The sequence below is a fragment of the Cyanistes caeruleus genome, chromosome 9 (assembly GCF_971803275.1).
Source record: "Cyanistes caeruleus chromosome 9, bCyaCae1.hap1.1, whole genome shotgun sequence".
NCBI classification, from domain to species: domain Eukaryota; kingdom Metazoa; phylum Chordata; class Aves; order Passeriformes; family Paridae; genus Cyanistes; species Cyanistes caeruleus.
In genome coordinates, this window is record NC_141709.1 from 13716496 (window position 1) to 13737774 (window position 21279).

The 21279-nt window shown below is 37.2% G+C and overlaps 1 protein-coding gene across 2 annotated transcripts in view; it reads left to right on the top strand.

Moving 5' to 3' along the window:
• VAV3 (vav guanine nucleotide exchange factor 3) overlaps positions 1 to 21279 on the top strand; it is a 151579-nt gene that overhangs the window by 12712 nt on the left and 117588 nt on the right. For both annotated transcript variants that reach the window (XM_086901730.1, XM_086901731.1), the window contains exon 2: positions 15781 to 15897. In XM_086901730.1, coding sequence (XP_086757856.1) covers positions 15781 to 15897 — 117 coding nt within the window. The remainder of the gene's footprint in view (positions 1 to 15780; positions 15898 to 21279) is intronic.

Sequence of the window (21279 nt, forward strand, 5' to 3'; positions counted from 1 at the left end):
TTCCATGGGAGTGGATGTGCTTTCAGTGAAAATTCAGGATGGTCAAGGCATCAGTGACCAGTAACTGTTCTGTAAATGTGCACCTTTTGTTTTGGTTTGAAGTAGTTCAATGTTACCATTTGTGAATTATTTTTTTTAAAGGTTCTCATGGGACTAAATTAATTTCTTTTCATGCAGTTTCCCAGTTTAATGGAGAATATACATTTAAAGAGTATTTATTATCATACTCATCCCTTTATGCTGGCTAATTGTTATGGTTTCATACAATTTGAAGTACTAGAGCAGCTTTAAACTATTTGTTTCATGATGAGATACTGATGAGAACTTAATCCAGGTCAATGATTTTTGTAGTTTAGTATTGGATCTTAATCCAGGTCAGTGATTTTTTTACTTTGATACTGGATCTTTCATAACTTGTGAATAATTTGCCTCAGATACCCTTTCAGAACTGAAATATACTGCTGTGAGGAAGTGGCTTTTGCTTAGTTTTCTATCATGCTTTCCTCATAAAAGTTCTCTTTGTAAAGTCTAGCCTGCTCTTTTATGCTTCCTTTAACTTTCTTTACTGTATATAATTATGAGAAAGACTTTAACTAGGGAAATTGTTTTTAAAATTTGTTCTACTCTAATTTAGTTATATTCTTTTCCAACCATTATAATTTCTCTGTATTTTCTTACCAATTATTAGTGTCTCAAGTGGAAAATAAACTAGGGATCTTGAGTGGCTATAGGTTTCACTGGGGGGAACACATGATGAACAAATAGTTTGTGTGTGGTGGTTTTTTCACTCCCTCAACTTTGAATTGGGTATTTTTTTGAATACCCATTTTGAATTTTGGCTTTGAAAAGGGTATTTTTTTTTTAATAAAACCTTTTGAGTTTTCATAATAGTAGTCACTGACAAAAAGAAGTGATTTCCATATTGTTGTGTTAGGAGGTTCTTGGATTTCCTGTGCATGTTCTTCAGCGTCCTCTATTGCATACAAAAAATTACCACATTTAGCAGACAGTAACTTGACTTGTTTTGACAGATAAGGAAATGGGACAGTTTACTTTTTGCTAGTTCTCTGCAGCAGTCAAAAAAATTAATCAGAAACACCCTTGAGTGATAAGGCATACTGGTATTGAAAAGGGAATGTAATTTGAACCAGTTTATTATTATTATAATATTTATTATTTATTATTACTATTTATTTATAACCTGCCATCCTTGAAGTGTCACTTTCCCTGTGAATTCCGGAGAGCAAACTTGTACAAGCTTCAGGTTGTGTTTGTTGATGTCAGGGTGTATACCTGGCAGGCATTAGGAGGTGTGTACCTTGTGTCCCCTCCAGAGAGAGAGAGCGAGCTCCGTTCTGCCCTGAGGAGAGTCTTCTAGGTGGGAAGATTAGAGCAGAGAGGCTGTGGGAGAGTTTGTCAAGAATTTGTGTGGTGTGTCCTGATGGGGTGGCCTCTTGCTGGTAGCAGATCTGGACAGATTTTGGTAGAGCTGTGCGTCACGTTCAGAGGATCAGTTTGGTCAGTTGTGTGTGGCACAGCTGTTTTCAGCTGCGGAGCAATGAGTCACAAACTTGTGAGTTTCCAGTCCTTGCTAAAGAAAATACCCATGTAGCTGCTCTTGTGGTTTCATTTAGAAATAAGTGAGCAGTGCAAGAGTTAAATACTTAGATTAACTAGGTAGTACCAACTGTATACTGATTTGGTTTTTTTTTTTATTGAGAAGTGGAATGTTATTGTCACAAATGGAAAATGTTTCTGAAAAAAGTGAACAGGATTTGAATACAAATATTTCCTGAATCATAAGGCCAGAACATTTTTTGCAAGTGTCTATTCTAATTGTTTTGCCTAATTACTCTCCTGTCCTTGTTTCACATAACCTCACTTATTCTGATCTATTAAAAGGCTGTTGCTGAATAATTTTTCTGTCTGGTTGTACACACTAAATTATCATCTTTCAACAGATCAAACAAGTTTGTCTTCTGCTACATGGATTCCATGCTGCTATTCTGCTTATCTGACTTAAAGGCAAGAATCAGCCTTGCAGTATTGTCATGTCCATTTTTCTGAAAATCACTGATGTTGCTTCTGCAGTGCTGAGAACCGTCTCCATAGAGGGACAGAGGAAGATCTGTCATTGTTATAAATTCCCTGTTACAAATTGCATATCTATTGATTTCGTTATTCTTTCTAATCTTGTCTAAATAAGCTATTATGCCTTTTAGAAGATAGTAACAAATCTAGGATCGTACTATGTTTTATTTAGATTTCATTATATTTAGCTGATTAGTCTGTAGAACAAAACAGTACTAAACCAAACCAGACATAAAACTCAGTTTTCTAGACAAAATTTAGGCTTCCTAGATATTCTTACAGCTTAATTCCAATGTTTGAATTCAATATTTTATTTAAAAAACCACCTAAGGAACCATTTGTGTTGAAGTGATGTTCTGTTAGGCAATTAGGAAGCTGATGCTTGTTCAGAGGCCTGGAAGTATGTTACAGCAGCTGCTTGTACTGCTTCAGTATGTGTTCTTTTGTATAACAGGTTTAAAAAAATGTTTGTCTACAGCTTGCAGGCAGATGTTTTCACTGTCCCTATGTTAGGTTGTATGTTTTCCTTTATGTATGCATCAGTGCCAAAACCATTTACAGGTTACTGCTCATGCAGAATTTTTTACCCATGATGAGAGTTTTATGTAGATTTGTATAAATAGCCAGTATCTTGCTGTGATTTTGGTGTGCCTTTTTAAACCTAATGTTGTTGGTGATTACTACATTTAAGATGACAGGGATGTATTTATGCAACCAATTTAAATGGTATTGTGCTATCATACACTGCTACTAAATTACTGAGTATTTAATTAATTTGTTCTACATGCATGACCACCTTAGATTTTAATAGGATTAATTTTATGAATAAAACAGGATCCAGCTCTCTTCACTAAGTTCAGAAGACCAGCAGAGCACTGAATGAGGACCTCCCAAGTTAGTGGTTTTCAGGTTGCCTTGGTAGATTAGCTTTTCTGGCCCTGTTGTGTATGTGTCTTGTAAATTTAAGAGATATGAAAATACAACCATGAAACTAACAGTAATAATTTATACAGCCCTTCTTTCAGGAATGAGGAATACCTTTTACAGGTGCTTTTAAAATGTTTCAGGAAATTTGGTTTTCGTGAGGTCACCAGTATGTGTGCAGTGTTGCTCTGAAGTCATACAGCTGAGTCAGTAGCATAAAGACTGAGATGAGGTGTTCACTTTAAAATGATCCTTAACACAGTTCATCATCTAGATGACACTTGGAATAATGTGCCAAAACTCAAAGCACATTGTTCTTTAATAATTAAAATTATTATTTTGGTGCAATGTTCTGTAATTCTCTACCCACAGCGATTGCCTACCAAGAGAGTGGAAACATCTTGTTTCCAAGTGGCAAGATACTTTTACTTGACAAGGTGTTGGTGGCAGAGTGCACTGGGTGGTTATTGAAGTGGGGCTTTCATGTGAGTGACTTCAGTTCTGTGCTCTGAACTCCTGGGCTCCATCAGCACCCCACAATTTTTGCAGTCTATATTGCAGGAGCTGCCAAGACACAGTAATAGTAAAGCGTCTGCCAGTATGGGTAGGGCCTTTTGCACTGCTGAAGGGTTTAGTCATTGTGGGATCTGAGGCTTGAGGCTCAGTGGAGACACTAAGCTTGCTCTGCACCTTGGGCTTCATGCTGCTCTCTTGTTGAAAAGGCAGCTTTCCTGTGTCATCATTTATGGTCTCCCATGGACTTTACCTGCTGAAGACTGAGCAATAGATCTTTTCACAATTATGTTGGGTCCTTTATGGAACCTGCCTTCATGTTGTTTATAATGAGCCATTTGAAACAACCATCTATGTTACGGTTATTTAAGAACAGTTTTCTTAATTGGATTGTAGAAAAATATGATATTAGTATCTTAAGACTCAGCACATAGTATGGCTCAGTAATGCAGACTTCTCACTGGTGCTCACATATTCCATTTAATACCCCGATTATACTGCATCAAATTGCTTAGCAGACTAAGAGTCCAGATGATACTAAATTATACTCTGCTGCTCAGGTTTCAAAGTATGTGGTTTATTCACAATTTGATTATTTCCGGCTATTAACAAATTCTCACTTGTGCTCTAGGATTTTAATTTTTTTCTTTTCATATTTTCATAAATCTTCATTCTCATAAGACCATGCTCAAAATTGTTTTAGTCTGTGAGATGCCAAATTGACATCCTTTGAAATGATGTTTTGGACCATTTCTTGGTGTATCTCAACTGTTATTGTGAGACAAGATACCAGTATGATTTAGCTGTCTCATGAAATGGGACACATATACGGGTGACAGATGAATTTCTATGTGTATCCACTTACTTGCCTCTGCTGAGATGATCACAGCTGTTAATTCATTCTAGTGGAAGTAGGTATTTATGCAATTTTGACACATCTCCCACACAAGTTTGGGTTGCCTTCAATGATGTGTTTAATTTCATTTTGGCAAACAGCTTGAAGTGAGTGAATGCAGCCTTTTAAACAGCAAGCATCTGTGATGGTGTACAACTGGAATGCTTTATGTCAGCTTAACCTTTCTTTCACTGTTTGTCAGCCTTCTTAAGGAAAGAAGCCTACTACAGCTTCACAAAGATTCATCTGATTTTAAATTGGTGGTGTAAATCAAGGTTCTAAAACTTACCAATTCTTGTGTTATACAGATACTTCACTTGAATCCCTAAATTAGGAGGGTTACATGTCACTGAAAAATTAAATACAGTACTGGCTGGATTTCAGAGTGACCTGGTGGAAAACAGTTGTGGGTAGAAAGATGTTAGTTTCTACATTTTTAGATTTGTATTTTAACTGTCTTTTCCCTCAGGATTTTTGGAACTCTTAATGTTTTTGTGTCCTATTTATCACAGGATTTGCAGCTGTGGTAAAACCACATAAAATCAAATGATGAGATTTAGTATCTCATCATTGACATCTGAACTAGATTCTTCAGAACAGTAGTCTGTTCCCAAAGGTAGCAGTGGAGGTTGTAGTACTCGGGGAATTTTGCAAAATGCATGTGCTGAAGCTTGTTTTGTGCTCCAAACATTCATTATGCTCTTATGCATTATGGCTCATTATGCCATTGCAGTCTGCTGCATAAGCCTCAGTACTCCAGTAATCTGTGGTTGTGGGCTTCTGTTTTAAAAAGGTTGTAATAAAAGTTCAGACAAGGGCAGTAGGGGTTTTCGATTGTATTAAACAAGCAATAGAAAATGAAGCATTTGTCAGCTTTTGGCAAGAGGCAACATGGAGAGAGATTGAGAGGCCTGAGAAAAGAGAAAATTATTTGCTATCCTTTCCACCGTGGAAACAGAGGGGCTGTCCAATGGAAGTGCTAGGTAGCGCTTTTGAGATGCCAACTGTATGGCACTCAATGTTGGAAAGATGGCATTTGGTGGCAGCTCATTATGTTGAAGCTCCAGGGAACATCACAAGGTGTAAAAATGTAGTCAGTACACTATACAACCACTGAGATTTCGCCTCCGGTCCTGCAAATTTACTTTTGGAGTTTATTTTCCATTCACGACTATTCCCACTGGTTTGTGGTTTGGGCTTCTGGACTTATCTGTTCTACTTACTTGACTTGCAATCCTTGAGAAGTATTTTCTGAATATATTGGAAACCCCTGTCCTTGCCACGGAGAGCATGGTCTAATAAACTGCAAACCTGAAGTGACACACCAGCAAAAATAGAACATGGATTTTTAAAATAGGTAACTAGAGGACAGTCAGATTCATATTGGGCAATTTGTAGAGAGCTGTACTTGCATCCTTAAGGTCTTGCTAGGAATTTATTCCATGACCTTAAGAGTTTAGAAAAGAATACACGTATGCAATTCAAGAAAACATTTAAAGTATTTAATGGATCATGCATGTTAACACTAATGACTGTTAATAAGAATATTGTTCCTTCCTTGTGGAAATCAAAGACCTAGTACATGATCTGTATCTGCTGGTAAGAAATGGAGAAGCATAGGCATTATTTGGCTAGGTTCACCTTTAATAGGAACTGACAACCCTGTGTAGGTCATCAGCAGCCCCCTCCCCTCCCCAGTTGTGTTGAATTTCCATGCAGGATTCAGTGCTGACAGCTTTTGAGAATTTTTTAAATGCTTAGAAAAGAACAGGTTAGAATATGCTGACTTAAAAATGCTCTTGAACCCACACTGTAGGTGTTTGTAAAGGGATTACAAAGTCAAGGTCCAGGTCTGGCTTGTAGGGCCTGTGTTCAGGGCACTACAGCTACAAGTTATTCACAAAGGAGATCCAGTTCAGATGGTGAATTCAGTCGTGCTTACTTTTTAGGTGTGGGATGGAAATAAGTGAAAAAGATTGTGTTTCTGTAATGGAGCTGAAGTCAGGTGTGGATCCCCAGTGAATTCTCTGCCTTTAGCCTATGTGGCAGATTTTTGTTACACCTTCATAGGGCTCCTATAGGGCTCACCCCAAAATTAATTTCCCTTGTACAGGTATAGGGAAAGTAAGAGGTTTTCTCATGTTATTGCACTAACATTAGAGACTTGGTAGAAACCAAGCACAGTCATGAATAAAAGATACCAAGATAAAATGGAAGCAGCTTTTTAGTGTGCCAGGCTAACAATATGGAACAGATACGTTGGGTGTTCTCTTTTGCACAGATGTGAAGATTTGTGTTTCATAATGTTACTGTAAGGTTTTTCATGGTTTCAGTGAAAATATAATTTTTGTTTCCTCTGAGTGTAAAAGAGTTGAGAAATAATTAGTTTGAGGCTTTCCATTCCTTTTGCTGTTTAAATGTATCAGTTAAGCTGGAGGTTTTAGGGCTCCCCCCCGCCCTACAATAAGCTAAAATCCTTTAGGTAGGTATAGGCTTTGAGGTGTCTGACAAGTGCTAATATTTAATCAACCAAGTTGAAGTGTGAATGATTAATAAATGTGTGTTGGGACCAATGACCATACATCCAAGTAGCAAATTAGTGTCCTTAACAGTTTTGCTGTTTACAGAAGCAGTTTTCCATGTCACAATTGTAAATACACCTTATGGAACAGTGTCTACTGTCTTACTTTAAATGCCAGTTTCACAAACAGTTTTGCCTAGAGCATTTTAACACGAAAATGTCAACACATTATTTTCTTGTGTTTGGCTTTTATTTCATGTCTCACTCAATGTAATCATTAATGAGTCAGGTATTTTGTTGTTTCAGTGCTCTTTGCTCCTGGATCTCTCTTTTAGTCTATTTTGATTTTCTTTTTTAAACTTTTGTTTTAGTGTGTGTCTGCCCCTTTCCTGTTCTTTTTCCTGGCATCCTCTTTACATTTCCTTGATGCTGTCTTCCTCCTGTTCATGTTGTTCTTAGGACTATTTTCCATGTTCCCTTTGCCTTCATTCTTTTTGCATTTGCTTGTAAAACACTCAGATCTTTCTCAAAAGACATTTCAGAGGTGCAGCCTTGGGATATAAGACAGATAGCCCTACTTATTTGAAAAGGTAAGTAAGCACAGGAATTCCCTAGCTGATCTCTTTGTGCTTTACATGCTTAATACTGTGTTCCAGTTGCTGTTTTTTGGCAAGATACTGCAAAATAGATTTAGTTAAGTCTTGCTAGTGGGGAACAAAGGGCTACTCTAAAAATTGCCCTTTGCAACAGGGTGCTCTCCTGAGTTCTTCCACCCATGTCCTCTTGCCAGGACCCAAGAAATTCCTGTAGTTGGGGCTTTATGGTCTAAGTATTCCCATGTATTGCCAGTGTCATGGCTTGTGGGAGCACTTGACTTCATGGACACAGAGAATTTCAATGTTTCTTTGCCCTCACTTGCTCCACTAATGCTATAATGCCAAGGAGAGAGTCAGTAATGCATAACAATTCCTGAACTTCTTTCCCTGCCCTCTATTCACTCCATATCAGTATTAATAGAAGTGGAGCATCCTTTGTGCTTCCTCAGCTTTTTTTCAAGTTTCAATTTCCATTTTCTTTCTTTGAAGCACAGAGAAGAGCAAACGTACAGAAACAAAACTTCATACTCAAGCCAAAATGCAATAGGCACAATTGAATAGTAGTCAGTTAGGAATTTTAAGAGCTTTCCTATGAATATTTAATTAATACATTAACTGAGCAAATAAAGAACTTGTTATTAATATTCATACAGTGTTAGCAGTGGTTCAGAGGAATTTAATATGTTTTATAGTTCATACAGCATTTTGTGCTGTGCAGGCCTTCAAAGAATGCCCACATCTGGAAAGGTAATAACGCTACAGATCTCCCTAGCTGCTCCTTAATCCTATGAATTACGGAGTGTCTGTTGTTCTTTGCATAGCACATTTCCTAGTAAAATTTTTCAGTTATGTAATGGTATCAGAACCTTAAGCAACTCTACAGAGAGCTCAGTGTGGTGTCTCTTCCATATTTATTAGTGTACCTGCTTTGTGGCTTTTTGAGAGCAAAGTTGGGGAGGTATTTAACTTTTGCCTGGTTTGCCTCTGCTTAGAGATTTAGAAATATTGATCCTCTGAATTATTGAGGTGGTTTGCAGAACAAGAGGTCAAATGCAGAACATAAGACTTAATTCCTTTGATGGGAATGATGTGTTCCTGTGTGTGTTAGTTACTTTTTAAAATGTAATTTGCAAGTTAATAGATTTTATCTAAGAGTAAGGAAAAGAATGATGCTTACTTGCCTAGTAGCCTCCATTTGCTTATTGAAAATAGGAGCACTCATTCTCTTGTGTTGACTAGGTCTTCAGATTCCTTATGGGCCTTTTGCCTTCATTTAGTAAGACTCTGGCTTGAAAGATTTTTTTCCCAAGAAAAGCTGCACACATATGAACAAGAAAAATGCTACAAATGCTATTACTGAGTTTGATATTGCTCTTTTCTCTCTTGCTGGCTTATGAAAAGACATTAATAGATGTTGAATTAAGACTTCATCAGTGGGTCCATACTTCATTCACTTACCAATCCTTACAGCTATTTTTTACTGCCTACAGTGATAATTACTCCTTTTGGCAGAGCAGAACTAATCTAATATACTTTGGCTGCTGAAATCTGTGTAGAGCCAGCAATGATTTCTGTGTTGAATTGTTAACCCTGACTGTACAATTCTGTCAGTACCACAGCGAGGCTTTGTCTGATTATCTAGTAATCTGGTGTTAACATACAGATAGAAAAAAAAAATAAAATTGTGACAACTAGTAGAAGTGTAATGTGCTCCTATTTTGGTAACCCTCCTTTTGGAATTGTTCTGTCAAAGATGGCATGTGTTGGGATACTGTCCACACTGGCTTATGGAAAAGAGCTCTTGATATATGAGCACATGTAACTCTAAGTACCTGATTTTCTCCCTTTCTTGGTTGTGGCTGAAAGAATTGTAAGGCAGCTGAAGTTTCCTGTGCATGCACATGGTGCAGGAGCTGATGAAACCCTTGGATCTTTAGTTACTGTTTCTCTTTTATGTGTGTATGTTCAAGGCACAATTTTGGTCTTGCTGCTGTGTACCTTTGCAATGGCGGCAGGATCTTGACTTGGTGACTAGAGGTGATGGTGCTGTTTGCTCACAGTAGCCAATTCTGGGATCTCAAATATGGACTCAGCAGGATTTGAACTGCATTTTTTGAAGTTTATGCTGTTTCTATCAGCACAGTCATTGCAGCAAATACCAAAACAAGTGAGAAGACATGAATCTGCAGCCCTCAGGGCATTAATCAAATTCTTGAAGGAAATTTTGAGAAGTTCTATTTTGGTGCTTTCTTTCACTGAAACGACTTGCACTTATCAGTCTTGGTGACAGAATGTACAAAAGCAATTCTTCCAGTTAAATCCATTATGGAAATTTTCACATTTCTCCTCTTGCTTAACAGGTATAAGTGCAGCGTTTTCCTTTTTGCATATATTCTCAGGAACAGAGTGGAAATAAAAATGAGAGATTCTCAGCTAATCTGTTCTCATCATTTCAGGAACAGATAGGAAAGGTCAGGAGCTCATGTTTTGTAGTAAACACGGAGGGTGTAGAAAGAGCATTTAAGTGTTAAGGCAATGGTCTGCTCTTCTGTTCTGACTTCTATTCTTATATAACTCTGCTTTTCTAAGAACACAAATAACCAACAGAAAACTCTCACGTAATCACAAATCTGAATATGCTTCCTTGCATGTAACGTCAGTTTTTCACAAATTCAAAAACAAAGCAATCATACCTTCTGAGATATGTGAATTGAATCCAAATTTTCTCCTCTCGTTGCTTCTTTTATATATTTGTTTTGAAAGTCTGGCCTTTCCTCAGCTATTTTGCTGTAACATGCTTGCTGTAATGTAAAATGCCATTAATTTTTGGTTTTGCATATAAGATTTTTAAAGACAAGACAGAGGAAAATAACTGCAGCTGTGTAGTTTATAAAGTGCTGCCATTTAGAGGATGAACAGGAGGGGAAGACTACAGGTCTTTCTGTGATTGACATGCCTTATTTCTTCCACAGGAGATAAAGTGGATTCAGTGGGCAATGGGCTAAGTAGAGTTCCTTTTCTATGTTTTTTACTCTTTTATCATAGCTTCTACATGATGGTGGCTAGGAGCAACTGGCCACAGTCATTATGCAGTTATTGGGAGCCTCCTGAAGTCTGTGTGGTGCTGGGAACTCAACATACCAGTGAAGTGCTGTGACGAAGGGATGGGTATTCCATGTCAGTAAAAGGGAATCACAGTGGGGGAAAAACCACCTTCCCTGGCACTGAGTGACAGTGATCCAGTCTGGTTTTAATACCCCTTATAGCCTAGCTTCTGTTTAGACTGACTTGGATAACTTGGGCTTCAGTATGTTCCTAGTTTGTCTTAATGCAGTATGGATGTCTGATCCAGATACAAGGGAACTGCCAGCTTCCCAGGCTTGTGACTAAATAGCTGTGCTTGTGACTCAATCATCATAATAAAAAGGAGGTGGAAGTTGAAACAAATACAAATAGCTTTTTTCCCCCTTCCCACTATTGGTAATTAAAATAGTAAAAAAAGTGAATTAGAACTCTGTCTTTCCTGAATACTTGTCATTTCTTGGCCTTTCAGTTTTCACTCGCCTGACTGGTGTTGCTATGTTGGAATTTCATTAAATGTCTTGTGGCACAATTTGATCTTCAGAGGTCTTTGTGTTGATTTCTGAACGCCTGTAGAAGTGCTTTTAGTACAAAGGATACATGTAGATATGGAATATTATGGTCTGTATCAAACAGACTTTTGTTCCATTGAAGTACTTCAGTGCCAAAATATATTTTTTGAGAAATACCTCTTAGATTGTGAGAATAGAGATTATATGATTTCCTGCCCTCCCCCCCCCCCCCCTTTTTTTTTCTTTTGCATTTCATCTTTCACTTCATTAAAGGTCTGGTTAGAGAAATCCTTCTTCCCTGTGGGCAGCTTCAGCCCTGCCTGTGCTTTTAGTATCTAATTAGTCATTTCTATTCAGTACCCTTTGTAAAGTATTTCTATGCATTTCTGTCAGCACACATAACCACGTTCTGTGTGGAAAAATTCTCAAATAAATGTTTTTGTGTGAAGTGGCAAATACTGTGCAAGAAACCACCATACTATTTCTGCAGAACGTGGTATAATTTGATTTGCTTGCTTTGTGTTTAAAGTTCAGACAAATACAATCCCAATTATATAAACAATACCTGCTTTTTTTTAAGGTGGTAGACATAATTTTTTTTTTTCAAACTTGCTTGTCATTTCAATAAATGTTGGGTTAGTGCCTCTTACAAAGTTAAATTCAATGCAGAACAGACCAGAGGCCACTAGAATCTATTCCATAAAACCACAGTGGTTTATCACAGGAATTATACCATTTCAGCAGCCCTGACAATGACTGCATTATGGATTTGTAGTAATGAAACATTTGGATGCTTTAGAGATGTCTTCATAATCTATAGCTGTTAGTGTTGAAAAGTATTTTCAGGCTCCTGAGCCCGAGTCACAGAATCACAGAATGGGGATGGGTTGTGATTTCTGTCCATCTGTCTCTGGTGTTGCATATAGTCTCCTCTCATGGCATGTCTGCAGATAGCAAGAGAGAAGTTGTTTCTCACTAGTGTTAACTTTTTTGTACTCATGTCTTACACTACCCTACTGCAGTATTTTACTGATCTGTGTACTGAGAATTCTGGACTGCTGTCTCCTAATAGAGCCATGTAGTTTAAAAAGGGGCTAAAAACCGCATCATTAACTACTCCAAGGGAATGTTTTTAGTTGTTACTTTATTTTTTAAAAATTTTTTTAATGAAGAGAAACCAGTTCTTGTACTGAAAGACAATGTTTCCTGTGGAGGAGACTGAGTGAGGTTTAGCTCTTCTTGCATCTCTGAAAACTGGGTACCCAACTGCTCTAATGATCTCCCTTGCGGTGTGCCGAACTATAATGTTTTCTTTTGAAAAAGAAACACAATAATGCAGTAGGTTTCCAAATATCCTGAGGAATGTACTTACTAATGAGAGACTGCAGACTGATGGTGCCTTTTTCTTACTGCCAGCAAGGAAGGTTGTCTTTTATAGAACCTCCTATTTTTAGCAGTATGCTATTCTTTAATTTGGAGGCTTCTCTTACTAATTTGTACGTCTTCATAAAGTAACCACAGTGATAAAAGTCTTTGTTTTCAATGAGGGAAACTGTTTGCTTAGAAGATTGCAGCATAAAGTTTTGGAGATAATTCTGAAAGTTTTCTGGGTAATATAATCATATAACTTTTCTGAAACATTAGTAACATATAACAAGTTTTTTTAAATACTTTTTTTCATATATTGTACTGCTGAATTAATTCATTTAAATATGAACATGCTTTTGGTTTTAGTAGTTTCGCAGCTTTATCCTTGTAGCTGCTGTGATTAGCTTAATAGTCAGTAATAAGAATTTCATTTTCATTTTACCAGAGAAAACTGATGGATAGTGAATCATTATAGGGCCAACTCAAACTCACTGAGCTGTCTTTGAACTTGCAGGGGCTTAGACTGTAATGTCAGGATAGCTATTCTGCTGAAGGCACTGCCTGACACACACTCAGTGATGATGTGCTTCCATCTCAAGTGCAGGTGGATTTGACAGATGCTTACCATGTGGTTTCTAGAGCCTACGAGACATGTTATGTGTTATAAGGTTATTGAGTATTAGATTGTAATTAGGTCAAACCTGTTTAACATAATGATACATGTTAATGAATTAGTATTTAAAAAACAAAAAAAGAGGGGCAGAGGAAGATGGGGGATTAGATTCTTCTTTGGTCTTACTGATAAAATATTCCAAATAATTTAATTTACTACTTAGAGTGTAGGTGTTCTAACATTTCCTTGAAAACAAGAGGGCTTGTAATTTCTTGTAATATGCTTTCTAATATGCTCAGATATAATTCATAGTAATGATAATTTAAATAAAAGGCTGATATCAGAAGATTGTCTCCAAATTTAAAGAAATTTGAAATAACTAATAAATCTTGTTGGAAAAATGCTTCCATCTTTATCTTCTATTGTAGGAGATACCTTTTAAGAATAGTTGGAGAGATTTTGCAGAAGAGAGAGGACATCTTGTTTGTGGAAAAACTGCTGATCCATTAAATGGTTCTTTTATCTATATTAAGAAGCTAAATGCAACTCACTAAAATGCTCTTTAGCAAATCTAGGTCAGATTTTAGGCCCATGACAGCTCCTGTCTCTGCCTTAACTTCTTGCTCCCTTTAGAGGTAAACAATTTAATGCAGCTGTAAGCTTTCTTTGCACTGGGAGACTTCAGCTCTAACTAATGTAAGCTCAAAACCTAGGTTTCAAAAAGGCAGCTGAATTTTCCAGTGAGAATCACATCTGTCAGTAGTTTTGAGAATTTTGACATAAGTAAATAGATGGGTACTCAAGTTGAATCAGTATTATGCATTGAACAAACCTAGCGGCCATCGATAGCTTTTAAGAAAAATAATAAAAAATCTCTGGAAAAATGCAGCAGAAAACAATAACTTTGTATGTGCCACCTTGTTTCTAAAGCTGATTTTAAAGACCGGCTCATTTTCTGATTCCTTCAGCCAAAGTGATGGAGGAAGAAGCACATATGTTGAACATCTGTTGACCTTCTAACCTTGCAACTTAGACTTCAAAATTATAATCTTTGCAAAACCAGATAAGCTTGCCACATTGACTAGGCAAGCTAGATTAATTCTTAAAATTCCACTTGGCATAAAAGCAGTCTGGCATAAATGCAGTGTTATCCTTGAGCAGCTCAGGGTGTCGCCCAGCGATGGTTCCCCTGTGAGCTGGGAGATGCGTGCTGCGGAGGCTCTGTGGAAAGGGGGAAAATGGTGGAGGCTGCAGGTCCACCCAGTACAGCTGGGAGTTCTTACTGTTGATGAGGCCTTGGTCAGTCACAGGTGCTTTTCTGGGTGTTTTGGGGTTGCACAGGAATGGCTTTTTATGATTTGTGATGAGTTTCTTGGCTGCCCTGATGTCCACAACCATCATTTGGAATTGTCTGCTCTTGTAGAATCTCTCATTGAATCAGTGCTCTCGTATTTGTGCCCTTGCTGTAAATCTGGTCTCTGTCAGGTGCTCTGCTCTTCCTGTGTCTTACTGGGTAGTTCTATAAGATATGAAGTAGAGCTGCCTGTTGAATTGGTACAGCAGTGACACTCAATAGCAAAAATACTGCTTTGATCAAAACAGGAAGTTGTAACATATAGCAATTCTATAATACATACTAATATGAGTGATCCTCATGAATCCACTAAAACATGCAGAACTTTGTTGTAATATTGAGTTGCTGTGTCAGTACTTTTAAAATGCATATTCAAAGCATGGTGCGGGGTCCTTTGAAATGCTGCTACTTATAAATATTGTATTTGCTTTACAACTGTGGCTCGTAAGACAACAAGAGCAACTTTATGAAGCTGGTGTCCTCATAAGGTACTAGTGCCTCACAGAGCTAATTGTTATTGAGGATGAATATTGCCCTTTTTAGCTATCCCTCTGGAGTTAGCAATTCTCTCTTGATAGTTACTGCCTTTTGGCTGGTAAGGTCTGGCAAACAAAATCATCCACAGGAAAATGCATGAAAAGCCTTTTAAGGAGATCATTGGGGCAGAGGCTTTATTCTTTTTCAGACTCAGATGATCATTGATGCATGTGGATAACTTAAAGGGAAATAGTCTGATTCAGTAAAGAAATCAAGGTGGTCTGAACATCTTTAAATCTCTGCTAGGTAAAATTAAACGACTTCGCTGCAAGCTTCATCTGCTTCTGTATGCCAGATTGAGAATATATATTCATAAGGTCTTTAGTGTATGAAAACAGTGCACATGCATTCATTATACATTCAAACTAGAATTTAACAGATGAAATGGTTGATTTATATATGAACAATAACTTTCACATATTAATATAAGTTTTTAAAGGTAACTTGTTTTGTTCTGTGCTGTTTGTAGGGAGCTGAAAAGTAAGTGTGTCTTCAGACTATTACGTATCTTGTAGCATATTGTCACATCTTTTTGTTTATGTAAAAAGAGAAAAATAGTTCACAAAGTGTCTACTTAGAATTTGGTTAACACTTCTGAGTCTGAAGAGAATGTTTATGGCTGAATTAGGACCAGTGGAGGATCACGGCATAGTAGAAGTACTGATTTACAAATAATTGTATTGGTGAATTATATGGTGTGTTTGTGGCCAAAGTGAGCACATATATTGGTAATTTACAAATTTGACACTTACCATTTCTATTTTCTTTCCCGTAGTTTCTCTGCTTGAAGAATATAAGGACTTTTCTTTCTGCATGTTGTGAAATATTTGGAATGAAGAAAAGTGAACTTTTTGAAGCATTTGATTTGTTTGATGTGAGAGATTTTGGAAAGGTAAGGATGCTCTTGATTATATCCCAAGTAACACCTGTGTTCTGCTGCTTGCACATAGAAGTCTCTTCTGGTAGATGTCATATAGAAGTTGTGACTAATGGATGAGCATTCCTTATGAAAAAATAGTGGGAAAGAATTAAGAAAGCAGAAAAAGTCTGTATTGCAGGGGCTAGTAATGAGCAGAGAAAAATACTTGACAGGAAAGTTTTGAGCATGTGAAAAGCCAAGATAAATGATTTGAAAGATGCTGAGTTAAAGGGAAATGAAATGGAAGAAGATAACAAACTGTGGGTGAGTGCTGTCTGGTGAAATCACTTGGGCATAAGTCATGTGGATTCAGAAAGCCTGGGCCTGTACATTGTGAGCCCATGTGGCACAGAACATGTTTCTTTAGTCTCAGGTGCTTGAAATTCACCCAGATAATTTAATAAATAAATTTATAATTTTATAATTATACATATATAATTATTATATTTATAATAATAAATTATTTCTTGACAGTTAGTTGTTTTCCTAATCTGCTGTAAAGCTCAGACACATCTATGATAAGTTAATGTGACTATTTTAATTTACACAGTATATTTACAGTATATTCTGGAAGTCTACTTATTCTACGTGTAAAGCTTTTTCCAGTCTGTTGTTCAGCCTCCTACATATCTGTTTGATCTGTCATTGCCAACATGTGTTTAATTCAACTTCAGTTTCTGCTTTTGAGTCATAGTATCATTACCCTAATTTCGCAGGAAAATGTCTAAAAATTACCTGAAGTAGCACTAAAAATAGTTACTTATTCAAATTTAGTATATCTTAAGCATTACTGCTTTTTTAAAGAGATCATAATTTTACTATATGATTCTTATGCACTGTTCTTTTTATAAGTAGTCATAGAGGTGAAGATGATGTAAGAGTGCAAGAATAAATCAGGGCTGGAGTATGACTGTTTGAAATGGCTCAGTGATTATCATTTACCAAAATATCGAATTATTTTTCTCAGTCTTTTGTCTGATTTTAAGTTCTTCGAGTATTAAATTAGATAACCTGGTAATTCTTCCACCCGTTCTTCAGTTTTGCTGAACATCTTGTCCTCATAAATCATATTTAAGACAAAGCTTTTGTTAAGGTATAGTCCTTCGTACAATTTCGGCTCATTAAAAATGAGATTTGTTTTTGTTTTGATTGCATAAGTAGTAGTGGAATTTAAAAATAGTTGGGTTTTATTTTTTTGTGTGCACTAGCATCGTCCTATTTAAGGTATTTAAGTCAGCTATTTCAATGTTTGATTCAAATCTTTGATGCCTATGCCTAAGGAATTTTTTTTCATATTGGATGTTGTAATTACTTGCTGAAAGGTTCTCATTTTGTGCCATTTAAAGATATCCTGTTTTTAATACAGTCTAATTTTAAAGAAAGATTTTACAGCACAAATTATTCTTGCTGCATCATTGAATGCCCAGCAAAAACAATTTCTGTATTAATGGTGAATTTAACCCAGAAATCTTTCTGGTACCCTTGATATATAATTTTAATAGAATTTATATCAGAATATGATTTTATGTAAGTAGAATAATTGGTTAAAAACCCCCTGTATTCCATCCATGATACTTAGTATTTAATCTCTCTTCCCAAAGTCAATTTGTATGTAGAGACATGGATTTTTTTACTGTTTGTGGCTGCCATGTAGCACAAATAGACTAATTATTCCTGGCACTGGTTTTCCAGTTTTAGTGCATCCAAGTCTAGGTCACCTTTCTTGGATAGCTATGAGGTGAAAATGCAGTGACAAATTTGAGAGGCATGGCTGTGTGGGATTCTCATGAGATGAGCTCTGTGCATGGGAGCAGCTGCTTGTGCAGAGGTGGAGATGCTGAGTTAAACAGGGCTGTGCAGCCCTTGCAGTGGTTGTGTTGGACAGCTTTTAGGTGCCTGATGGCTCTGCAGAGTTAACAGGGCTGTGCAGCCCTTGCAGTGGTTGTGTTGGACAGCTTTTAGGTGCCTGATGGCTCTGCAGAGTTAACAGGGCTGTGCAGCCCTTGCAGTGGTTGTGTTGGACAGCTTTTAGGTGCCTGATGGCTCTGCAGAGTTAACAGGGCTGTGCAGCCCTTGCAGTGGTTGTGTTGGACAGCTTTTAGGTGCCTGATGGCTCTGCAGAGTTAACAGGGCTGTGCAGCCCTTGCAGTGGTTGTGTTGGACAGCTTTTAGGTGCCTGATGGCCCTGCTGCTCAGCTGTTCTCATTGGATGCTTGTGTGGAAGCTTGCCACGCACAAGTGGAGCTTGGCATAAGCAGTGTTCAGAAGAGCTGAGCTATTTGTTTTATAGCCTGGGCAAAGGAGCATATAGTGAGCTTCTGAAAGGGGCTGTGAACTTCAGGCCATCTATGGAAATGGAATGAAAAATGGCAACTGTATTAAAATTAATAACACTGCAAGTAAAGAAAATGTATGCTAAGTTACTTTGCGTTCCTTTAAGAGTGTTGTTTGTGCAGTTGTCAGAAAAGATCTCAAAGTAGCATGATATTTCAATTGCGTATCTGATAATGTACTTTGGAAATTCTGATTTTTAGTAACAGTGGTGAGAATAGGAAAGTGTTTTTCAAGTTGTTCTTTGCTTTTCAGCTTTCCCCTGCATTATATTTTCCTGTGAATAATAACTGCAGTACAGCTATATATCTCCAGCTTCCTTGAACAGAAGTTGTATGTATACAAAAGGCCAAAAAAATAGTGCTGCAGATTTTTCCTGCTACTGCAACCAAGTCACCCTGCCATTTTGAAAAGAATTCTTTGAACTGCTCTCTCTAAATGTGCACAAAATATGAATGATCTTAAAGTGATTACAGGTGCAAACAAAAAGGGGAATATGATTAAAAAATGCTGTCTTCCAAACTTTTACTCAAAGAGGTGACATGATGAGTGTGTGCATTATCTACAGCCTTTTATGCAGTTGAGTGTAAAAGAAGCTGTCTTCAGATGTCAGAAGCTGGCAAGTACTAATTAGTGAGATATAAATTAAATGTTGCTGAGGTGGCTCTGTAAACCTTACCTGTTATTTTTAAATGTTTGCGTTTAATTTATAAAGAAATTACTATCTAATTTGTCATCTTAAGATGGGATGTTTTGTTTAGTATGACCAACTTCAGTGACTGTTTGAACATGCTAGTGTAGGGAACAAGAGAAATGTATCAGCTGTAAATGAGCAATATGCCTTCAGGGAAGTAAGGTTGAAGGGGCAAAGTAAGGTGAGAGACCTGTAATTGTAGTTTTTGAAATATTCTAACTCTTTAAAGAACATGGCAGACAAACCCAGGGCATTGTAGAAGGTAAGATTTTAACAGCCTTGTGAAATACTGGTTACAAAATGTTCGTTGTAATGGTGAAACTTGCACTTAATAGTTGGAGGTAAATGAGCTGTTTCCAAATGCTTTGACATAATGTATGAAAATTTGGCTTGAACTTTGTGCTCCACTGTGCAGGGACTTTGATCTCTCAGTGATTAGAGAAAAAAAAGGGTGTATGTGGAGTGGATAGGAATTAGAAGTGAAGCTGAAGTAGCAACACGTAAATAGCTAAAGAACAGGTTAAGAAGGGTAATCAGGTAACCTCATGTGTGTTTAATGTGTACATTCTGTATGGCTATTGTTATTAGCTGTTACAGGATGGGACTTTTCTTATGTTTCAAATATAACAGCAGCGTTCCTTATTTTTGACTGTGCTTGAAAAATGAGGGCCTACATGACACAGGAATATAGCTTGATTTTCTTGGAGTTATACGGTATTCACCCATTCCCGCTCATTCACCTTTCTATCAGTAAATTTCATTGTTGCTGCATTAAGTTCCTGACAGAGCATGAAGTGCTCTCCCACACACTGGAGGTGCCAGACAGTGTTTTCATTACGAATTCCATGCTGGAGAGTCATTTTTCGCTACCGCAGGGTCGTTAGGTTCTTCCTTTCTACCTGTGTGCCAGAATAAGCAAATGCTGTTGGTACTTGTTCTTTCAGCTCCGAGCCCTGTGCACTCCCTCAACAGCAGCCTTTGTTGCTTGGTGCGCCACAACAAATCCTTGCTATCCCAGTTCTCTGAAGGAACTTTATAACTAATGCACTGTAAAAGTGGTAATCTGAGGGTTAGTTTTGATGTCCATGTCAACAGATGCTCCGTGGCCTCAGAGCTGTGTTTGGGGTCCTGTGGGCAGGAAATGGTGTCCGGAAAGCGTCAGCAAAACACCTTCTGCGTGCTCTGCTTTTAAATTTTCTAAAGAATGTGTAGCTGAGCATGGAGTGTTTTTATGATAGAACTGACCTAATATGAATGTAGCAACCATCCTTGTGGGGATCCTGCGTTACATATCTAGGAATAACGTACAATATTCAATTGTGATTTTAAAAAGACAAACAAGGAGATCAAATATCAAGTGCCACCAATGAAATAAGTACTTAATTGTTTAAAAGCATATAATGTCTAGTGTAGCTCACTCTGGTGACACTTAAAAGGCTGGTTTATATAAAACCAAGCAACTGCTGTGAAAATATTGAGTGGCACTCAACTCATGTAGCTGGTGATCATTTTAGTCACTCTCTTACTGCAAAGGAAATCTGGGCAATGATGCAGATTCCAGGAAGATTGGACAGATGTGCATGAGATATGTGCACTGAAATCAACACAACAAAAAGCAACTGTTATTTTAAGAAATTATATACCCTTCCAGGAAAACAGAGGAGGAAAAGTATCTAAAAAAAATCTTCAATAAAACTGAAACAGTTGAGATTATCTACAGTTGTGTCACATTTTGCTTGCTGAATTTAATCGGTGGGATAATAGAGCAAAATATGATCACTCTTCACTCATAAAGTTATATTAAAACTGCAGAACATTTGGGAACATGCCAAACATTATAGTACATTTCTGTAAAAATATTAAAATGAAGAAAGAGATTGAACTGATAAAAAAAAGCCTATCGTTAAAAGCAGAGCTCTGTATTTTCGTTTTCTGATCTCTTTTAGTTGTAAAATAAACAAAAAAAAAACCTGATGGTTTGCTCAAGAAACTAGCTGTAAAATTGCTTTCAGGAGTAGCATTTCAGTGAGATGGACTGGTTTGAGATGAATGACGCTTGAACTTCTTCAAGATGCATTTCTGGTGTGGAGGAATGGAGAAACAGAAGAAATTGACAGGTTTCAGCTTTCTTCTCTGTGGAGGTGTTTTGGACAAAATGATCAAGAAAATAATAGCCTGTTGCAAAACTGCTGAAATGCTTGGCATGTAGGGACCTTGTTTGTTAGTTATTACTGCTATTTGTGTAGAATTACATGAAAGTCAAGCACTTAATAAAAGTAAAAAAACAAAATAAAAGTAAAAACTCCCTAAAAGCATCCTTTAAATGGTAA